This window comes from Garra rufa, chromosome 23 (assembly GCF_049309525.1).
Source record: "Garra rufa chromosome 23, GarRuf1.0, whole genome shotgun sequence".
Classification (NCBI taxonomy): domain Eukaryota; kingdom Metazoa; phylum Chordata; class Actinopteri; order Cypriniformes; family Cyprinidae; genus Garra; species Garra rufa.
In genome coordinates this window covers 20,001,398-20,023,751 of record NC_133383.1, presented here as the reverse complement: position 1 = coordinate 20,023,751, position 22,354 = coordinate 20,001,398, and the positions used below count along the sequence as shown (strand labels likewise).

Here is a 22,354-nt window from a genome sequence, read left to right as displayed (position 1 = left end):
GTTATTGCCTGTAATTTATGATAAAGCCTTTGTATTATTTCAAAATCAACCCGTATAAAAACAGAAATGTGTTTTTTCGCTCTTTCGTACGTTCTCGCAGCGCCATCTAGTGGCCGTTTGGTACAACAACAGTCTCTCAATCCCATCCTGCACTGCGAGCACCGCGCCGACTCCGAGTCCGAGCTGTCTGTCTGCTGCCAGGGGCGGACATGTTGGGGCGGCCTGTTGGAGGACAGTACCGCACATATTTCTGATTTTACCGGAGAAAGTGACCGCAAAGCAGAGACGGGACACCATGGATGCCGTCAACGCTTTTAATCATGAGGTGTGTGTGTTCAATAAGCTGAAACGGCCGTAAAATGGCGGTTTGTTGAGCACAAGCGTTCAATGTGTAGCAACGGCCCAAGCTAGATGAAGGCCTCAGTGTTTAAAATGCGCAGTTGCATGCCGCCAGTTTGGATCTAGATGATCATACAAAACCGTCCATTCGTAAATGTTAACGTAAAACCTTAGATCTGTGCATTACGATACTTTAAACGCCGTAATAACAGGCCTAGTAATGATAATAGACAGCATGGTCTGCAGTTGGTCAGTTTTCATGTTGGTCTCTCCTTTTTCCTACGTCTGATCTCACATGAATACATATGAATACACATCTGTGCTAAAGTTATAAGTTGACGTAATTACAAACTAGTGCTCGTGTTGTTTACAGTGCGCGCGCTCTGTGTGTAGCTCGTCTGCCATGAGTCTCCAGCGTAAAGGTGCATTCGTGGTCATGGATCATCTCTAACCTGTCATAGTTCGTTCTTTCAGGAACTTTATATGTTATCTTGGACCACAAAACCAGTCGTAAGGCTCAATGTGTCGAAAATTAATCGGAAAACTTAATTTATAAGCTTTCTATCGATGAATGGCTTGTTAGTATAGGACAGCATTTGAAAATTGAGGGTGCAAAAATGTAAATATTGAGAATATCGGCTTTAAAGTTGTCCAAATGAAGTTGTTAACAATGCACATTACTAATCAAAACTGCGTTTTTAGGAAATTTACTGAATATCTTAATGGAACATGATTTTTACTTTATATCCTAATGATTTTTCACCCATACAATGTGTTTTGGGCTATTGCTACAAATATACTTAAGCTAATTAAGAGGGTTTTTTTGGTCCAGGGTCACATATTGCTTGCTAATAGTTGATAAACAAATGTGGCTGCACATGGCTAATTTGTCTAAAACTGTGACAGAATGATTGCAATATACCACAAAAAGCTGCATTTTCTTACATTCCATTAAGCACTGAAAACTGAAAAATCAAATGGTGTTGCAAAATGATGCTTTTCCATCTTTTCTCTTGCTCATTGAAAGGATGTTTTTGTTACTGTGCCTTTAAGGTTTCATTTCATCTAACCTTCACCTACTGTAGTTCAATGTTCATGAGTAAGCTTGCAGGATAACAAGTTTATGTAAATTTGGGCGGTTATTTGTAAAGTGTTGTAATTGTTTTTTACAAACCTGATACGCGAAGTAATTTCTACACCACAAACCTCACTAAACCAAAATACTTTCTTTTGTGTGTTATTGGTCAGCCAAATCTTAAGTCGTTTTAGCCAGTGTCACTATTTCTGGACAGGTCAGGATGCAGGTTTGCATTTACGTCACGTTTTGGTCAGTTACCTGGATGCGCAGCCATTTTGGAGATACTCGGATATAAACAACAGCATGGATTGCATGGTTAATGTACTACTGAATACAATGTTCTGCTAATTTATGCTGTTTACACCATGGAAAAAATGCAAGGAAGCTGCTAAATCATACAGAGAAGGACTTAGTAAGCAGGAAAAGGTGCAATATTTTGACACACTTAAGTTAATAGGTGGTAAAGATGCATACGAGCACAGTATTAGTTAAGACAATAGTCTAATGTTTCATCTACCTGACCTGAAATAATAAGAACAAACGTGAATGTTGTCAAGATTCTCGCCCTGAAAATACTGGTTCAGTTTACCACAAACAGACAGTTTTTTGCACTGTTCTCTTTACATGTTATAACTTTTGGCAGATTGTACTACTCCAAATGTTTTTTTTCCCAGTCTGACCGATTGGTACAGCCCAAAACATGACAATAATTGACCATTTTCAGCAGCAAGAATCAGCTAAATTTGCAATGTTCATTCAGTTCAGTGGTATTGTAGGGAAGTATTTGGATGCAGCTTTGGATTTGGAAACAATAGATGTAATGTTTTTTTGTGAAATGTGCTTACTTATACATATGTTAAAGTAGCTTGAGAGTGTAGGCAGTCTGATTATTACATCATTCACAGTGCTTCATTTTAAGTGGGCGGGTGCTAAAGAGTTCATTCGGTCTGATTTGTTTGTTTTGATTCTCAGACTGGAGATTTAAAAAACAATTTTATAGAGAGTTTTTTTTTTTACTTACAGAACTGTCACTGAGTTAGAGCATGATTGACGTTTTATAGTTGTCTCTGTATATTAAGAAATATGGGGAGGTATTTTAACTTAATTGATTAAATGATTAAAGTACAAGCTAAAATCACTTTGTTTTTTCCACAAGATGTTCAGTATAAGCAAGATATATGAGAACCACCTTCTGGTACACTGTATTTGTAAATGGTGTCTTAAATTATGAAGGCGTTTTGTTAATACATAATAAAACCGTTTAGCTTGACAAGAAAAATATTTGGTTTTATTCGTTACAATTTTTTTTTTTGTAATGTAGCGTTTATAAGTTTTTTGAAACATATTCCTTACAAAAACAGAGATGGGATAAGTTGGTAATAGCATGCTACTTTGAGATATACTTCTGTAGTGAATTCTTTATATATTCCATATTTACTTACATGTAAAGTATACTACATGTCCATAAACCATTGTCTTATTCCACAGTATTTAAAAACATAGCAATATCATTGTATTTTTCATGTTTAGGGAAGGTTGCTTCCACTTTAAAAAGCATTGCCAGAATGTTTCAAGCTTTCTGCGTGAGGTTCATCCAGTAATGAAGTCCACTATTTCAGCCGGCATTAGCATCATATGCCCTAATGTTACTTTATGTCTCCATTGCAGTTGTTCTCCTTGATGGACACCAAACCTCCCATCTCGAGGGCTAAGATGATCTCCATCACCAAATCTGCCATAAAAGCCATTAAAGTAAGTTGATCTTGAGGTTACAGTGCAGTGTACAGTGTTTACACCCATCACAACTGATACCGGATGCTGTAGCACATTTGAAAATCTTCTTTTTAATCTCTTTTCATTTTGTGTGTCTTTCAGTTATACAAGCATGTTGTCCAAATTGTGGAAAAGTTCATAAAGAAGGTAGGTGCCCATTTGGACTGGGTTTGAGATGGATCATTGTTGGTTGTGTTCATTAACTGAATGTTGTTTTGTGCACAGTGCAAACCAGAGTACAAAGTTCCTGGACTCTACGTGGTGGATTCCATCGTGAGACAGTCACGGCATCAGTTTGGAGCCGATAAAGATGTGTTTGGACCTAGGTTCACTAAAAACATCACAGGCACATTTGAGAATCTATGCTTGTGTCCCACAGAAGATAGGGTGAGAATATTTATACAGTGATATGCAAAGGCTTTTTATTCGGTACCCTTATTGTAAATTATTTGAATGCTTACTTTATGTTTCTCTTTCGTCTTCAGAGTAAGATAGTGAGAGTGCTAAACCTGTGGCAGAAGAATGGAGTATTTAAGATTGAGGTAATCCAGCCTCTATTGGACATGGCTGCTGGATCCAGCAGCTCAACAGGCTTTGACAGCGGCCCTGATGGGGGTAAGACACTGATGTGTAACACTGAATATACAATTTTAATGCACTTCTTATCTGTGCTGCAAACTGGTCTTTCTGGTCGCGAATATAGACAGTAGCAAATGTTTGGCATCAGTAAGATTTGTTTTGAGATAAATCACTATTGTTACTATAAATTGATCTAAAGCAACAGTAAAGAAATAAATGCTGTTATTTTTTACATTTTATTCATCATACAATTCTGAAAAATATATCGCAGTTTCGACAAAAACAAGATAAGACCTTTGTTCATCTGAGATCGTTTAGAGCCCTTTGAAGCTGCATTTAAACTGCATTTTGGAAGTTCAAACTTGGGGTTCAAACAAGGTTTCACCTTGTTACATTTACTTATAATGGCTTCATTATCAATGTTTCTGCTGCAGCATCTCCACAGTCTCCCATGAGGGAACAGGAGGCTCATCCTGTGGTGACGCCGAACACGATCGCAGCAGCTGTGCCTCAGCTTCAAAATTCAGATGCCTTTGCGGCTGTTGCTCAGCTAATTCAGTCTTCTCAAGGACAGCAGGTTAGTTGACTGAATGCACTGGGTTTCCTGCATATCAGATGTTTGCAAAGGACATTGAACACCTTGGGGTGTTTTAACATAAAAAACAAGAAAGAAATCATGAAATAATTTTAGTCCTTGTAGGATATTCATGTTCGCTGTTTTCTAAAGCTTCAGCAGATGCTTCAGAACTTTCAGCCACCGGAGAAACCTCAGTCTCCAGCTGTGGACAATAACAGAAGTCACCTCCACCTACAGGCCCAGGCTATGACTGCTTCTTCCACCATCACACATCAGCACATCCATCACGCACCACAGCCTGCGGAAAAGAAAGCCACCTTCGACACGGTGAAAAAGAGATTAGTTGATTTTGAACATGCTCTGGGTATCTAAAAGAGTACAGCTCATCTTAAACAGTGAGATATTTATGTTCAAAAGTATACATACACCTTGCGGAATCGGCGAAATGTTAATTATTTCAACAAAATAATAGTAATAAAATATTTCACATGAAAACGTTTTAAATTCAAAGATCATGGAAAATGTAACTTATTTTGTCTTATGGGAAACATGTAAGTATCTTCTGGAGCTTCTGAGGGCAGTACTAAATGAAAAAAATTTGATATTTAGGCAATATAAGAAAAATGTACACATCCTCATTCCATTCAAAAGTTTGCACCCCTGGCTCTTAATGCATTGTTTTTCCTTATAAAGCATCAGTGAGTGTTTGAACATTCTGTAATAGTTGCATATGAGTCCCTCAGTTGTCTTCGGTGTGAAAAGATAGATCTCAGAGTCATACAGTCATTGTTGGAAAGGGTTCAGATACACAAAAATGTTGAAAAAACAATGAATTTGTTGGACCTAAAGGATTTTCTTGAAAACAGCTGGCAGTTTAACTGCACTAAACAAAAATCACTAAACAAACAAACAAAAAAAACCCTGCTGTGGATCATTCAGGTAAGAACACAACAATAAGAAAAGAAAAAAAAAGAAAAATAAGAAATTAAATAAAATTACATGCATTTTGTACGTTCCTTTTTTTACAAGATTCTGCAAGGTGTATGTAAACTTCAACTGTGTATTTATAATTTCAAATTACTAAAAAAGTATAAATAAATGCTGTCCTTTTCTCATATTTAATTTTTTAAATATCAAATAATCAAAATTTATCCAGCAGTTTCCACAAAAATGCTGTTTTCAATGTTTCTTGACCAGGAAATCAGAATGATTTCTGAAGGATCATGTGACACCGAAGACTGGAGGAATGGCTAAAAAAATCCCTTGTTGGTCTAAAGTCCCTGACATTCTCTTTCCTCTTTATCTTTCAGACCATTCTGGACCGCTTTGACTATGACGATGAGCCAGAAGCGGGTGAGGAATCCAAGAAGGATGACACTCCATCCATCCAACCGACTATGTAAGTAGCATTTTCTTTACCATGTTTGGAATGCTGATATACCATGTATCACTTGCAAAGTTTGTGTGCAAAATTTTAAGTTTGTTATTTCTTCTGTTTCTGCAGGGGATTTCCTGAGCAGGCCGTCCCAGGATTTCCTCCAGCCAATCAGCTGCAGCACTTTCAACAACATATGATGGCCATGTCACAGCGGCAGCAGGTATATTACTGCAAGCCCCTTATTTGAAAACAATTTGGGCTGAAATATGAATCTAAATTAAGACATTTTCCTGGAATTTAATAAATTTTTATTGTTGTCTGCTCAGGTTGTTCTACCTTCGAACGGACAGGTCCAAGGCTTTGGTCTCATGACCTCTCAGCCCTATCCAGATATGATGCCTCAGATGGGACAGCCACACGCAGCTTTCCCCCCTCAGAATGACACCTTCAATCAACACATGCCTGGACATCAGCATCCAGTAAATTAATTTAAATTGAACAATTAACTAATTCTTAACTCTTAAGCTGCTGTAGAATTGAATACTAATCTCTGATAACTTGGCACAGGAAATAATGAATTCAGATGCATCTGCCAGGCCTTACCCCGATGGCAAGAGGTCACGGTCACGTTCAGGGTCGAGGTGCGTACAACAAATCACTGTCCTCATGAATAACATTTTTTAGTTCTAATGCCAAGGTTAAATAATGTTGTTGTTTTTGCTTCAGATCTCCTAAAAGAAGAAGGTCACGATCCAATTCCCGTACCAGACGAATGCGGCATCGACGGTCGCGCTCTCGTTCTCGAGAACGACGGCGTCAGTCGCCTCGCTCGCGGTCTCAGGAAAGAAGAGACAGAGAAAAGGAACGAGAACGAAGACAGAAAGGCCTTCCTCCTGTGAAGAATAACACTCTCAGTGGTAAGCAGTAACACTTTAACTACTATAACCACCAGTCAAACTTGCCCACTATAAAGTATGAATAACACAGTAATAATTTTTTTTCCTGATGCAAATGTGACATTGTGGATTTCTCTCTTTCAGTGTGCAGTACTACTCTCTGGGTGGGGCAGCTAGATAAAAGGACACAGCAGCAGGATGTGGCGTGTTTACTAGAGGAGTTTGGGCAGATAGATTCAATTAATGTATGTTCTTGAGAATTAGAGTAACAGAAGATGTTGGATTTCTGTGCTAAAGCCTCATTTTGTCATTTTGATAGATGATTCCTCCTCGTGGTTGTGCCTACATTGTCATGATTCATCGTCAGGATGCCTATCGAGCCTTGCAGAAACTAAGCAGAGGTCCATACAAAGTCAACCAGAAAGCCATTAAGGTATCGGATGATACTTTTAGCTCAGATTGATCAAAATAAAACCAAAGTAGAAGAACATTTTTAACTTTTCAACTTGATGCATCACTATATTTCTCCAGATTGCCTGGGCTCTGAATAAGGGCATTAAGACTGAGTTCAAGCAGTATTGGGATGTGGAGTTGGGTGTAACCTACGTACCATGGTCCAAAGTAAAGATGGAGGACCTGGATGTGTTTAGAGAAGGAGGGATGCTAGACCCTCATACTCTTGCACCAGGTAACTGTTGCAACCAATTGTTAAAGGGTTAATTCACTCAAAAATGACAGTTCTGTCATTAATTACTCACCTTCATGTCATTGCAAACCTGAAAGACCTTTGTTCATCTTCAGAACACAAATTCAGATATTTTTGATGAAATCTGACCCTGCATAAACAGCAACACAACTACCACGTTGTAAGGCCCAGAAAAGTAGTAAGGACATTGTTAAAATAGTCCATGTGAGATCAGTGGTTCAACGTAATGTTCTAAAGCTACAAGAATACTTTTTGTGCGTGAAGAAAACAAAAATAACCACTTTAGTCAACAATTTTTGATTCAAAAATTGCATTTATGCAGTCTATGGAGGGTCAGAAAGATGAACGAGGGTCTAACAGGTTCGGAACAACATGAGGGTCAATAATTAATTTAATTTTCATATCCATTAAGGGCACATAGTAACATTGTTTACATGTCCATGTTCAGAATGGAGAAGCTCTCAGATTGAGTTGGAGAAGGCTGAAGAGTCTCAGAACGGCAGGCCTGAGGTGGGAAAAATGGAGGAGACCCCGAATGTGGTACCTATGCAGGTAACTCAAAATGCCCTGGTTCTTCTTAAAGTTTTTGTTTTTGGTTCCCATTATTAATTTTTCCTATTTTTTTTTCTTATTCAGGTTCCTCCTGTCCAGCCAATGGGAGCAGTCGGTGTCCCACCTCCAGGATTCCCAGGACCCATGAACATCCCACCGCCCTCATTCCCACCTGGGGTTCCCCCACCCCCGGGTCCCTTCATTCGGCCAGGTTTTAACCCCATGCAGATGCCACCAGGTACAGCAAAACTAGTGACAGAATGTTGTTGAAGAGATACTTCACCCAAAAATGTGAAAATTCTGTCATAAATTACTCAACCTCAGGTCGTTCCAAACCCATGAGACCTTTGTTCATCCTCAGAACACAGTTAAGATATTTTTGATGAAATCTGAGAGCTTTTTGACTTTGCAAAGACAGCAATGTAACTGAAATGTTCCCAGGCCCAGAAAGGTAGTAAGGACAATGTTAAAATAGTCCATAGGACATTTTCCGAAGCTGTGAGAATACTTTTTGTGCATAAAGAAAACAAAAATAAAGAATTTTTTTAAATTATCCATTTTTTCTCCGCTGCCAAGACTATGGAGGGTCAGAAAGCGCTCTGATTTCTAAAAATATCTTAATTTGTGTACAGAAGATGAACAAAGGTCTTACAGGTTTGGAACGACATGAGAGGGAGTAATTAATGACAGAATTTTCGTTTCTGGGTCAACTGTCCTTTTGAGTGTGTTGTCAGGATAGATGTTTTGTTTTCAGAGAAGTATTGCACCAGTTACTAAAACACCTTATTCTTGATTTAGGATTTCTCCCCCCGGGTGCCATGCCTCCTATGGGCGCCACTGGGCCTCCTCCACCTACAGCAGGGATCGGCATGCCTCCAGGTGGGCAGGCTTTATTGTATACACACTACCTAATTTTATTTTTATAGGCTGGACCAGTAAGCCAGTATTTAGTTTCTATAAATTACCTATCTTGACAGCAACACTGACTTGATTCTTTTTTTCGCTGTAGTTGGCAGCTCAGTTGAAGACCTGTCGAAAGATCCAGCAGGTATGGGCCCAAGAATCAACAGTGATGGATCAGAGGGGTACAACTCAGGTGGGTGTTTGTGTCAATGTGTAGATTTATTAATCAACCAAAATATTATGAAATATTTTAACATAGATTAAAAGTAGAGCTGCCCCTGACTAACAAGTTTTCTAGTCGACTAGTAGTCATTCATTTTAAGCATTAGTCGATTAGTCGCATGTTTATTAATAAACTATATAAATCATAATAATGAGCCTTTAATGGCCTTAATAGCCTAATAAGCACTCAATGTACGCAAAAAAACCTTGCCACGTCACATTGACAGATGTACTAATTACGAATGTGTCAGGAAAAAACAGCAAAGACATTGCATTAATGTTTTAATAACTGATAAAATAGTGTTTTTTTTGTTTGTTTTCGACTTAAGAGATAAGGTCGGCGACACTAACTTGTCATCTCCGCAGTAGTGGATGCGCCATGTTTCATGGATAACATAAGCTGAGAATATTTGTTTTCTGTTTGAATTGATTCATTTAAAAGTAGACATCTTACTCTCTCTTATAGATAGATATATTTTTAATGTTTGTGAGGCAAGTATACACAGTTTTGAAGTTTCGCGCTCAAGTTCAAAGAGACCAAGACGACAGAAAGTGCATCCTATTTGCTTTAATTATTTTACAAAAGTGAAATGTTTTGTTGTTTTCGTGAGTGCACACAAATAAATGTAGTCCTTACAGATTAGATTAGAAAAATTAATTACTTCTATCTGTGTGACCAAAAATTTGGGGTATTTTAAGAGCAAGTGATCCATCATGCAGTAAGCATGCTACTATTCAGCTTCCACACTCCGCACAGACACTTCATACGTCTTTCAGATGAAAAGCCATATCTGAGGTTAATGAATGATAGGTGAGCGTTGGGTATCTGTCACGGACTGTTGGATTTTGGTCGACCAAGCCTCTTCTCGTCGGCTAACTGTTAGTCAACTATTAGGGGGCAGCCCTAGGTAGATGTGTCTTTGTAAAGTCATTTCATTTTTATTTCATTAACTCCGCAGGAAACCAGGTGCCTCCTGGAGGTCCACCAGGGATGGGCATGCAGTCTCCACCAGGTCTTCTAGGTTCAAGGCCGGGTATGATGCCTCTCCAGCGGCCCCCGGGAATGCCGCTCCCACACATGCAGCGTTTCCCTCTTCCTCCTCGGCCTGGCATGCCGCCCATCCCACCACAGATGATGCCACCCAGGGGTCCACCTCAGATGATGCACCGCGAGCCACCACCCGGTGGCTTTGGCATGCCGCCCCCTCCTCATGGCATCAGAGGCCCCTTCCCCCCTCCAGGTCCTCCCTTCATGAGACCCGGCGGACCCAGACCAGACGGGCCGAATGATCACGAGGCGAGACCGTTCAGAGGCGAGCGCCCCGGTTTAGGGAGGGGTAGAGATCGAGAGCAGGACTGGTATGGAGGGCGTCGCCCTTTTGGTGAGGGTCGTGGCGGTGAGAGGCCCGATGGTCGTGAACGGTTTGGGGGCTGGCACGAGGAGCCAGAAAAACAAGGTGGGTGGGATAGAGAGAGAGAACGCAGGGACTGGAGGAGAAGTCCGGATGGAGAGAGGGATCGAGATCGGGAGCGAGATCGAGGACGGGATGGTGAAGAAAGAACAAGGCGCTCTGCAGGGAGCAGAGAGAGGAGCACACGCTGGGACCGAGACGATAGACTCGATCGACTAGGTCTCACCAGTGAGGAACCCAATGAGAGACTTGCAGCGAATACCAACGAGCCCAGTGCAAACCCTACTAAAGAACTTCCCGAAGCCAAGCCAGATGTTCCAGCATCTTCCACAGCAGACTCAAAAGCCTCAGAACCTAAAGTAGAGAGCAAATCTACTGAACAAACACATGCAGAAGAGTCGTAGAGGCCTCTTTATATGTCAAGACCATATGAGCTTCTCTCATGGCAGTGCTAATCTTGAATACTGCTGGCTAGAAAGCAAAGTCCAACTGTTGTGGGATGCTTTATGCATATGATGCTTGGTTCTTCATCGCAAACTGAGTTTTTCAGACTTTATAAAGCATCTTTTTGGCAAACGTGGAGCGTTGCCTTGTGAATTTATTGTCCCACCTCAATGAAGCTTGAATGTTGTATTAAAACTGAAGATAAGGAAAAGAAACGATTAATGATTCTGCTGTAAATATGCTAACATTACTCGAATAATGTTTGTAGATTTTGACTGGCCATTTTTGCTTTTTTGTTTTTTGTTTTACAATGATACCCCTGTTGAGTTTCAGTAATGGAAGCATTCACTAAAATATGATATTAAGACCCTTTTGCTGTAATGTTTTTAACTTAATGTTTACAACATACAAAAAAAAAAAAAACACAAGATGTTTTTATAATTTTTAAGTTTTTGGAGATAGGAACTCCAAATATTTCAGCGATAGGAATTTGGTTTTAATAAAATATTTTCATACCAAATGAATGAACTGACTTATATGCAAGTTGTTTCAGACTTTTTATCATTTAACCTAGTGATTTATAAATATTTGTGCCAACTAGTAGTAAGATTATCAAGTTTAAAACAAAATAAACAAATTACTGTTTACTGGGCCTTACGGCATATACAACCATACTGGTGTTTATCTTGTGACTTGTGCTTCCAATGACTTGGCTTGAATAGGACGTCTATATCTATATGAATTGGTTATGACTGGAATTAGAGGACAGTATGAGACCATATGTCAAGGTCAAAGTGACAATCATGTGCTTTGAATTAACAATTGCAATATCTCATATATAAGTGTAATACATATTGGAAATTGTAGATGGTATATGAGAATTCTAATTTACAGTACGCAAACATTCACTTTACTTATTTTATGCATTTGATTTTACTATATACGTCGATCAAAGACGTTAAGATGTCCATGTCAAAAGAAATCTACAAAGGTGATTTTATGTCCATAGGAAGCACATTAAATGTAAGTAAAGTGTCTACTTTTAAGGTTTCAAATAAGTTTTTGGAGAATAAAATGTCAAAATTTGGTTGAAATAATGTTACATTGTCATTCAGTGTAACAATATTTATGTAAAAATTCAAACAACATGCTTATTCTGATTTGCACATGTTAAAATATATGACAGAATGAGGGAGTATACTAAATTTAATTTTAAAGAAGTAAAATATTCTTACTGATAAATGGGCAAAACCTAGGATAGTGGCAAATTTTAAAACTAGTTAGTACTTGGGGTGAAAGTAATTCGTATTTTAATGTGTCATAAATTGATTTTTGTTGTAAATATGCCTGACAAGACTGGTGCACTGAATGACATTGAAGTGGGTGTCTTCTGTAAATTAGGGAAAAATGTATGAGATTTTTTTTTTTTTTTAGAAAAAACAAAAATTCAATTAAATTAAACAGAAAACTTTTTAATTTTGGGGGGGGGGGGGAACAACAATCTAAAGCAATATTACACAATATTGTTTTTATGCTTAAACCCTTTTCGCTGTTGACCAACATATATATATATATATATATATATTAGAACATTTTAAAATAATAAAAAAAAGTTTTGCTTTTGTAATAGTTGCATATGAGTCCCTTAGTTGTCCTCCGTGTGTAAAAGATAGATCTCAAAATAATACAGTCGTTGGAAAGGGTTTGAATACGCAAAAATGCTGAAAAACTAAAGAATTTGTGGTACCTGAAGAAATTTTCCTGAAGCACAGCAGGCAGTTTAACTGTTCAGTGTGGTGTTTAACTAGCCTAGAATCTAGACGCGCCCCTAGCGGCAGCAAATTACATTTGCTTCTAAGGTCAGTCTAGTTACTCTCAATTCACTTAAATTTCCGAAAAATCCAAGATGTACCGGGCCAATCACGAGTCGGTGGGCGGGCTTAACATGATGACGACTGAACTGCGACCATAAGTTCAGTCAGACATGAATTCCTGGTTCCGTGAATTAAGCGTGGAAAACTGAACAGTATTTATATATTTTTTTACTTTTGATACACAGCCACGTCCGTGTGTCCTGAGCAGGAGCTCGTTACATCTGAACGCGCTGTGGTGTAGAATACGCAAACACCGGAAGCGATCTGTGGCGTGTATACGACACTCATTGTTTACACAGCACAAGAGATTGTGGATATAGCTGCTATTCAAAATGGTAATTACTTGCGCTTGTCCTGGTTGTTCAAACCCATTTAAAGCTGAAAAAGATTACGTTTGCTTGCGCAAACTCATCCTGGACTTTTTTTTTACATATTTCCCCTTTCGGTGTTTGCGTATACTACATCGAAGCGCGTTCACATGTGACGAGTCGAATCATAGATATGCTAAACTCGTGCTCATGACAGATGGACGTGGATGTGTATCAAAGGTAAAAAGAAAATTATATAAATACTGTTCATTTTCTTGCAAAAACCGATCGTTTCGTGTCTTAGGACATCAATGTATCGTCACGAGCCGCAGGGTGTAATTTGGATTTGTCTGTGCATGTTTTTGTTTACTTTTAAAGGTTTAGTGCCCATCTATGTCTATTATTTAGCTGACAGACTGCACAGTGCACTGATTTTTGTTAAAAATCTTCGTCGCTCTGACTACGTCACCTGACCGACTAAGTCTCTGATTGGTTGTAGCGCTATCCTATTGCGTGGAGAGGAGTTTGAAAGACAACCGTTTATCCCACCCCTCCGGTTGAGCCCTGTCTATGGAGAGTGCCCAGACCCTACATTTATGTGGGTCTGGCTTGCCAGGCTAGTGTTTAACAGCACAGTATTAAGAATCAAGCATCAGCTGTTGAACGGGCCATTTTTATAAATTCAACTAAGAAGTTATTTTCTCTTGTGGACTGTATTTAAACGTCTTCTATGTGAAATATCATCTTCAGGTCAGTACTAAATAAAAAAAAAAAACATGGATTTTGTATGACACCTCTTATTTTGGTAAAATAATTAACATTTTGCAGATTCTGCAAGGTGTATGTAAACGTTTGACCTCAACTGTATTCAACTCCTTTCATAAAAGGCGAAGGCCAGAGTTTAACGTCACTTCCATATGACATAACTGTGACACGCCAGACATTTGTCCCAATCAGCGTCAAGGAGTGTCTTCTGTCTTCCGATTGGTCAGTTCGGCTGACGCGCCTCCCATTTCTTATAAAACACTATCCCTTTCTTTCACTATCTGTCACAACTTTACAGTTTGCATAATTCAAAGGAAGCATGGTGAAGAAGGCTGTTTGCGTGCTTAAAGGCACCGGAGAAGTAACCGGCACCGTTTATTTCGAGCAAGAGGTAAAAAAAACGTTATGTTTTTTTTTTTTTTTTTGCGCCGTTTCTTATGACGTTCCTGTAGCTGGAGGGCAGCTTGAGCAGCGAGCTACGTTAGCCTACAACTAACAGTTACGTCGCAATGCATGTAACGTTATATGTACTCCATGATTCAAGAGTCCAGCATTAGATGTGTGATATGTATTTACACTAAATTAGCTATGCTAATATCATGCAGATATTGATGGCCAAATCTGAGATTAAACTGCACTGGCCTGTTAGACATGATTTCACTTCATTTTTCACTTTTTTGACTAATTTCTATGCATTGCATGCTACGTTGCATAAATGCGTTAGAACCGTTAAAAGCAGCTCAGCAATGAGCTTTGATACGATTGCAGGCCTGCGTTTAGTATACGCCCCCGTGCACAAGCAAAGTAATTATTAGTCTTTATAAACGCATTGCAAATGATTAAACTGTCAAACGTTTGCACCTGAAATTGGGACTTTCTGAAGCGTTTAATGGCAGAAACTGATGTTACTGACTTGCCTTAAAAGTCTCATGAAATTATAGCTAGAAGGGACAAGTTTGCTGAGTCACGCTCCTCCCTTTGTTTGCTGTCAAAATTTGTCCAAATAGGACAGAGATCTTGGCACGCAATAAATGCTGGCAGAGGCCCAAACTGTACTGGTGTAATGGGTGAAAGCCTTTGCTCTTCAAACACCATTTGTAGTGTTTGTTAAAGTCACAGTACTAATCATATTTGTAGTCATAAGTTTCATCCTCATTTTATCCAGCATCGTGTCATTCTGGGTCTTCCTTAGTATTTTTGTCTTGTTTTCCTGTTTAGATATCTAAACATCACATGTAAACACAAGATAGATTTCCTTGAGATGCAAAATGAAGGTATGAAGTGAGAAATTTGATCAGTGGTTTATGATTAAAACCTGAACAAATCTCTACAAATGGAAAATGAAAACTTGTTTAAACTCGCTTATTAAATCATTTTCCGTTTCAAGTAAATGTGTCTTGGTTTAAGAATGGAGTGTTTTAATGACTGAACATAAACAGTGCCACTGAACCGAACTAAGCTCATATATTTAGCTGATTATCACTGCTGAAAATGGTCATTTTGTCATGTTTTTGGCTGTACTAATTGGTGAGAACAGGAAAAACATTTGAAGTACTATAGACTGACAAAAGTTATAACAAATCAAGGAGAAGAATGCAAAAAACTCTCTGAGGAACAAAAGGCGTTTGTGATTGGCCAAACTGAACCAGGATTTCCAGGGCAAGAATCTTGACATTTGTGTTTCTTCTTCTTATTTCCGGTCAGCTAGTGGAAATATTAGGCTAATATCTGCTTGTACTATTAATTTTAGTTTGTCAAAATGTTGCGCACGTCCTTGCTTACTAAGTCCTTCTCCATATGATCCAACAGCTTACATGCATTGTTTTCCATGGTTTAGACAGTGTAAATGTGCAATCCATGCTGTTGTTTACATCTGAGTATCTCCAATATGTCCGTCCATCTGGGTAACTGACCAAACTTGGATGTAGGTGCAAACCCTCTATATTTAGACATTTGCACTGAAAAACAAGACAACCACTGAGAAAGAACATAATTTTTGTTAGTGTGTTTAGAAGATACAGGTATCCAAACACACACAGGAACCATGCTTCATGCTAAACAGTTAATGCTTCTGTTTTTTGAAGTGATATGAAACTATCATTAACCAAATGAGTGATCTCTTTGTTTTAGAGTGACGAGTCTCCAGTGAAGCTCTCAGGGGAAATCACTGGCCTTACTCCAGGAAAGCACGGTTTCCATGTCCATGCTTTTGGAGACAACACAAATGGTAAGCACGGTTACTCCTGTCACTGATCTTAAAGTACAGGGCAAACTCATTAGGATTGAAGACTTTATTTTAAACCTGTACATATGTCTTTATTTTGAACACAGACATAAACCATGTTGTTTCCTCACAGGCTGCATCAGTGCAGGCCCGCACTTTAACCCTCACGATAAAACTCATGGTGGACCAACTGATGGGGTCAGGTGAGTTTATCAGTGTGCTATACAGCACAACCCCTTGTACCCCATAACCCCTATGTGTTTCCTAATCTCTACATGGTCAAATGCTTGTTTTTATGATCTAGTCATGTTATAGATCACAGTACAAACTCTACCTGCCCACAGATTTGTCAGATTTGAATAAATCTCCACAAGTCAAATGAGTGTGTATCTAGAGAGCAGACTTCCTAAATAGTTTCCCATTACTTTTGTATTCACGAAGGACTATAATAATTTGTTTGTTAGCTGTTCTGTTCATCTTATTGGTGGTTACTCAGTTATTTACAGAAGAATATGAATTAATCACCTGAGCTATGAATGTTACCAATATTTTGAACCCACCGCACTTCCAGAGCAAACATTGTCATCCAAGATGTTCATGTCTTTCTTTCTTCAGTCGTAAAGAAATAGTTTTTTGAGGAAAACGTTTTAGGATTTTTCTCCATGTAGTGGACTTCTATGGTGCCCCGAGTAAACTTCCAAAATGTAGTTTAAATGCATCTTCAAATGCGGTTGTAAACAATCCCAGCGAAGGAAGAATGGTCTAATCTAGCAAAACGATCGGTTATATGTTTTGTTTTGTTTTTAAATTACAATTGTTATACTTTTTAACCTCAAATGCTCGCTTTGTCTAGCTCTGCCTGAACTCTTTAAAATCATCCTACATCGCTGTTTTTCCTTTTTTGTTAAGGGTGTTTGATCTTTTTGCATGTTCACTTTTCAAACACTGGTTTAGTACTTCTGCAGTGATGCATGTTTCATTTGGGATCATTTAAAGCCACATTTAAGCTGCTTTTTGGGCACCATAGAAGTAGAGTATATGGAGACAAATCCTGAAATGTTTTCCTCAACATTATTTCTTCACGACTGAAGAAAGAAAGATATGAACATCTTAGATGACAAGAGGGTGAGTACATTGTAAAATTTTGTCTGGAAGTCTTGAAATGAACTTCTCCTTTAATGATAAAAAAAAAAAAACAGGTACATTTAATACATTTAAACAAAATGAACTGTAAGCTAAATATATGCACAATATAATATGATGATTTTTATTGTTCTTCAGTGTTTAATTTTTTTCTGACAGCCACTATTTAACTGTTCACTGTAAAAAAGTATAAGGAGTACAAGTATAATTATGTAATTGTAAGTTCATTATTATAACGTAATTGAGTGTAATTTATGTGGTTGTTACAAATCAGCAAATTTTAACATTTCAACATTAAATTTGTGTCTAAAACCCAACCCTAATATTTCTTGCTTTGATTAAAATGTTTATGTAATGATATTCACAATAAGTGTCAATATTAAAGTATAATCTTTTTATACTTAAATCAAAAACAGTAAGAATGTAGCTTGTAAAAACTCAAGCGGAAAGACGTGTGTTTATTTTTATTTTTTTTATACCCCTCTAAACTTTATGGTTTGAGGTTTTTTTTTTTTTTTTTTTTAATCGTTTATTCTGCAGAAAAATCACCCAAGTCATTCTAGAATGATTAATTAATTTATTTAAATCATCTTCAGGACAACAAAATGTCTGTATTTTTGATATTTTGCAGAAACCTGAATATTGCAATGGCAGTTATTTTCTTGTAACATACAGACCTAATTTTAAATTTAAAAAAAAAAAAGAGTAAATAGTCTACCTGTTTTTTGTTTGTTTTTTAATGTAAATGCTTATCTTTTTAATGTAACTTGCAAACAGCTGAGTTCCAGCATATGTGTTTTTAATACTGTAATGTGCTGTATCTCACAGACACGTCGGAGACCTTGGTAACGTGATAGCTGGTGACGGTGGTGTTGCAAAGATTGACATTGTGGATAAACTAGTGACCCTGTCAGGGCAACACTCTGTTATTGGGAGGACCATGGTGGTAAGAAATCAACTGTGTGGATTTATAATCCGTAACATATCTAATAGCAATAACTAGCTAACCTCATTATGTATATTCTGCTCTAGATTCACGAGAAGGAGGATGACTTGGGTAAGGGAGGCAATGACGAAAGTCTCAAGACTGGCAATGCTGGAGGTCGTCTGGCCTGTGGTGTTATAGGCATCACTCAGTGAAGTCCAGTAAGCTTGGATATAATGGCGACCAATGTGGATACCCTTCCGTAAGCCCACTGACGATTACATCTCTATTTTTGCAAGTTAATGTTTAAAGAGTTGTACTTCAGCCATGTAAAGCCGTTTTTCTGCACACGTCTCTTTGGGCCCTCTCTGCCTGCAAACAGCTACAAATTTATGTTCATTTCCTCTGATCTCTGCTTTATTCAATAAAGATTGCGCAGACTGGATATGTGTGTGTGTGTGTGTGTGTGTGTGTGTCTTTATAAATTACAGTTATGGGTAGTGATGGGGAACATAAATTGTGCAGGTAGTATTAAACCTGATTCTGTTTAATAAATTAAAATAACTAATAAAATAAAAATGGAAAACGTACTGAAAATGTTCACTGCCAGCCAAAAGTTTTTAAACAGTAATATTTTTTTTTTTTTAAGAAGTTTGCTCTCCAAGCCTGCATTTATTTGATTTAAAGTACAGCAAAAACAGTAATGTTGTGAAATATTTGTACTATTTAAAATAACAGTTTTCTATTTCAGTATATTGTAAGATGTAATTTATTCCTGTGATCAAAGCAAAATTTTCAGCATCATTACTTCAGTCTTCAGAGTCACATGATCCTTCAGAAATCATTCTAATTTGCTGTTCAAGAAACATTTATTATTAGTAGTATTTAAAACAGTTGAGTACATTTTGTAGGATTCTTTGATAAATAGAAAGATCCAAAGATCCGCATTTATCTGAAATAAAAAAACATTTAGTAACATTGTTCACTACCATTCAAAAGCTTGGAGTAAATATACAGTCATGTGAAAAAGTTAGGACACCCTTAAAATTTGGAAAATAAATCCTCAGATGAACAAGTGACAAATTGCACTGTGTTATTTATTGAACAGAATTAAAGCCGAAATGGAAAAGCCATTTGTGATGAAGTTAGGACACCCTTACTGTTAACATTGGAATTAAGAGGGTAAATAACAGTCAGGCACTGCTAATCAAATACCTTTTGATTAACTGATCATCAGCAAGTCTGAGTGCCTCTATAAAAGTAAAAGCTTTGGCAGTTTGCTTTTCTGGAGCTTTCAGGTGTGTTAACAAAATGCCAAGCTGGTAAGACATCAGCAATCATCTTAGAGTAGCAATTGTTGCTGCCATCAATCTACGAAGAGTACTACGGCCATTTCCAAACAATTAGAAATTTATTCACATGTGGAGGACATTTAAAACGGACACCTCTCCTTCCGGGACTGGACGTCCCAGAAAATTCACCCCAAGATCAGACTGTGTAATGCTCAGAGAAATGGCAGACAACCCAAGAACTACACCTCAGACTCAACAGACCTCAGTTAACATGTTAAATGATAAAGTTCATGACAATAAAATATGGGACAAAAATGGCATGTTTGGAAGGCTTGGCAGAAAAAAAAAGCCTCTTGTATCTAAAAAACCATTGCAGCACAGTATAGGTCTGCAAAGTTGCATCTGAACAAAACATAAGTCTAAAATAATGTACTTTGAACAGACGAGACTGAAGTGGGGGATGTTTGGCCATAATGCACAGTGCCAAGGTTGGTGAAAACCTAAAGAGCATATCAGCACAAACACCTCATACCAGAAGACAAGCATGCTGGAGGAGGGCTGATCATGTTGGGCTTGTTTTGTAGCCACAGGACCTGGGAAAGTATTCTAGAGTCAAATGTGAGGGCATCTGTCCGACAGCTAAAGCTGGGCCAAAATTGGGTCATGCAACAGGACAATGATCTCAAGCACACAGCAAATCTACAACAGAATGGCTGAAAAGAAAAAGAATCAAGGAGTTGCAAAAGCCCAGTCAAAGTCCAGATCTCATCCTGACACAAATGCTGGTGAGAGCTGTGTATAAGCAAATGCCCACAAACCTTAATAAACTGGAGCAACGTTAAAAAGAAGAGTGGTCCAAAATTCCTCCAGAACAATGTGAGAGACTGATAAACGCACACAGAAAATGAATGCTTCAAGTTATTGCTGCTAAAATGGAGCTATAGGCAATAGAGTGTCCTAACTTTGTCACACATGGCCTTTCCATCTTGGCTGTGTTTTTCTTAAATAAATAATGACACTGTGTGATATGTCATGTGATGATGTTTATCCGAAGATCTATTTTCCAAATTTCAAGACCTGCCAAAGACCAGATAATTTTTTATTATGTCCTGATACAGAAAACAACGAAATTCAATAGGGTGTCCTAACTTTTTCAGATGACTGAATAAAAATGAATACATACAGTATGTTTGTTAATTATTTTTTTAACCAAGGATGCTTTAAATAGATCAGAACTGATGATAAGTCTTTATAATGTATTTATAATGTTACAAAAGATAACATTATAAATAACTGATGATAAGTCTTTATAATAACCGATGATTAAGTCTTTATAATTTATTTTTTAATGTTACAAAAGATTTCTATTTCCGATTAATGCTGTTTTTCTGAACTTTCTATTCATCAAAGAAACCTAAAACAATTCATCTCAGCTGTTTTCAACATAATAATAAATGTTTTTTTGAGCAGCAAATCATCAATTAGAGTGATTTCTGAAGGATCGTGTAAGTGGAGTAATGATGCTAAAAATTCAGCTTTGAAATCACAGGAATAAACTGCATTTTAAAATATATTCAAATAGAAATCAGTTATTTAGAATAGTAAAAATATTTCAAAATGTTACCTTTTTTGTACTTCGGATCAAATGAATACAGGCTTGGTGAGCAGAAAAGAGAAAAAACTAGCTTTAAAAATAGCTAATTGGAAATATGTATAAATATAGTATCATCTAAAATAATACTAAAATAACACGGCTATTTCTGAGATCAAATATAAAATTATTTTTCTCAGAAACCCTGAAAGAATTTGCCACGGTATTATTTTTAACTTTCCTCTGTCATTAAATAGTTTGAAATCTACCTACGCTGTTGGAAGACGATTCCCTTTTGTTGTGTTTTTACTCTAGTAACTATGGTATTTTGGAAACCGTGGTTACCATGGTAAATGTTTGTAAAGGAAGTGTAACTGGTTTGACCAGTCTGGAGTCGAGAAAAGTTGTTGTTGTTGAGAATACACCACTAGATGGCAGACTTCTCTTGCGTTTCCGTGTGTCAGACTCAAAAGTGTCTTCAAGTAAGTCATTTCTGGACGTTTCCGATGCTTTTAATGAGTTCGTAATTAAATTAGTACTTCATATCGTCATATCTTGTGCATTTGGAGGTTTTAAAGCACAGTTTTTAGCTAGTCAGACTCTGTGACCAGCTAAACTAGCTTGGCCAGGCTTAGAGACCAGCTAAAACCGACCAATTTAAGGCTCTTAAGATATTTTTCAACAGTAATATCAGTATAATCCCTCAGAGTTGGGAGTCATTGTTCTATGAATATGATTTTAAAATGGGTGGTCTTGCCCTTGACATCTGACTCTATATTTGAAAGTGCTATTAAACAGCTGCGCCCAGTGCAGGCCAGCTTTCGCAGATGGCCAGCGGACTGCTGCTGAAATTACATGCTCCAAAACCTCTTTCTCTTTTAATGGGGCAGCCTCCCATGTGAAGAAAGTTGGCATTTCCAGTTTCCTCTCCAGGGAAAATGAGATCCCCCAGAGAACCAAGACCTGCAAAGACCCACAGATGAGTTTCACAGTTCAAATACCAACTAAATTTGCACCCAAAATAGTGTTTTTGATGGTAAAATGCACACAGTTGGCTTTTTCTGTCTTTATTGTGGTTATTTTACAATAGGTGCATGCTTGCATGCCGACTTTGCCAATGCAGTCTGTTCAAACAGGGATAAAAATAGAGGAATTATGTGATAAATAATTTCTAATGCAATTTATTGTGAGTAATGCGTTTCTCTGCCCTCTCTTATTACAGGTGCAGCAGCACAAAGGCCTTAAAATGTATTGAGGAAGTACAATCATGGACAAATTTCCAGAAGCAGACAGAATCACTGGAGCGTGATAAGTCAAAACGCCGGTATAAATAGCATCAGCAAGGCGGATCATGAATAATGAAGGAGCCGCCC

The 22,354-nt window shown here is 37.8% G+C and overlaps 2 protein-coding genes across 2 annotated transcripts; both read left to right on the top strand.

Annotated features, from left to right (window-relative positions):
- The first annotated feature begins 188 nt into the window (after positions 1-188).
- scaf4a (SR-related CTD-associated factor 4a) lies at positions 189-11,402 on the top strand. Its single transcript, XM_073829188.1, has 20 exons — positions 189-325; positions 3,086-3,169; positions 3,293-3,337; positions 3,416-3,577; positions 3,676-3,805; positions 4,204-4,346; positions 4,497-4,673; positions 5,657-5,745; positions 5,851-5,944; positions 6,051-6,203; positions 6,292-6,365; positions 6,451-6,641; positions 6,765-6,865; positions 6,940-7,053; positions 7,152-7,308; positions 7,775-7,878; positions 7,963-8,116; positions 8,677-8,757; positions 8,888-8,974; positions 9,963-11,402. Exons 1-20 carry the CDS (start codon positions 296-298, stop codon positions 10,817-10,819), a joined length of 3,027 nt encoding a protein of 1,008 aa, XP_073685289.1. The 5' UTR covers positions 189-295; the 3' UTR covers positions 10,820-11,402.
- Positions 11,403-14,042: 2,640 nt separating this feature from the next.
- Positions 14,043-18,543, top strand: sod1 (superoxide dismutase 1, soluble). Its single transcript, XM_073829103.1, has 5 exons — positions 14,043-14,197; positions 15,937-16,033; positions 16,164-16,233; positions 18,002-18,119; positions 18,206-18,543. Exons 1-5 carry the CDS (start codon positions 14,126-14,128, stop codon positions 18,311-18,313), a joined length of 465 nt encoding a protein of 154 aa, XP_073685204.1. The 5' UTR covers positions 14,043-14,125; the 3' UTR covers positions 18,314-18,543.
- Positions 18,544-22,354: the final 3,811 nt, after the last annotated feature.

Coding starts and splice junctions, on each gene's coding strand:
- scaf4a (XM_073829188.1), top strand. CDS start 296: ATGGATGCCGTCAACGCTTTTAATCATGAG. Junction 3,338..3,415: donor TGGAAAAGTTCATAAAGAAG/GTAGGTGCCCAT, acceptor TTTTGTGCACAG/TGCAAACCAGAGTACAAAGT. Junction 8,117..8,676: donor CCCCATGCAGATGCCACCAG/GTACAGCAAAAC, acceptor TTCTTGATTTAG/GATTTCTCCCCCCGGGTGCC.
- sod1 (XM_073829103.1), top strand. CDS start 14,126: ATGGTGAAGAAGGCTGTTTGCGTGCTTAAAGGCACCGGAGAAGTAACC. Junction 14,198..15,936: donor CCGTTTATTTCGAGCAAGAG/GTAAAAAAAACG, acceptor TCTTTGTTTTAG/AGTGACGAGTCTCCAGTGAA. Junction 16,034..16,163: donor TTTTGGAGACAACACAAATG/GTAAGCACGGTT, acceptor GTTTCCTCACAG/GCTGCATCAGTGCAGGCCCG.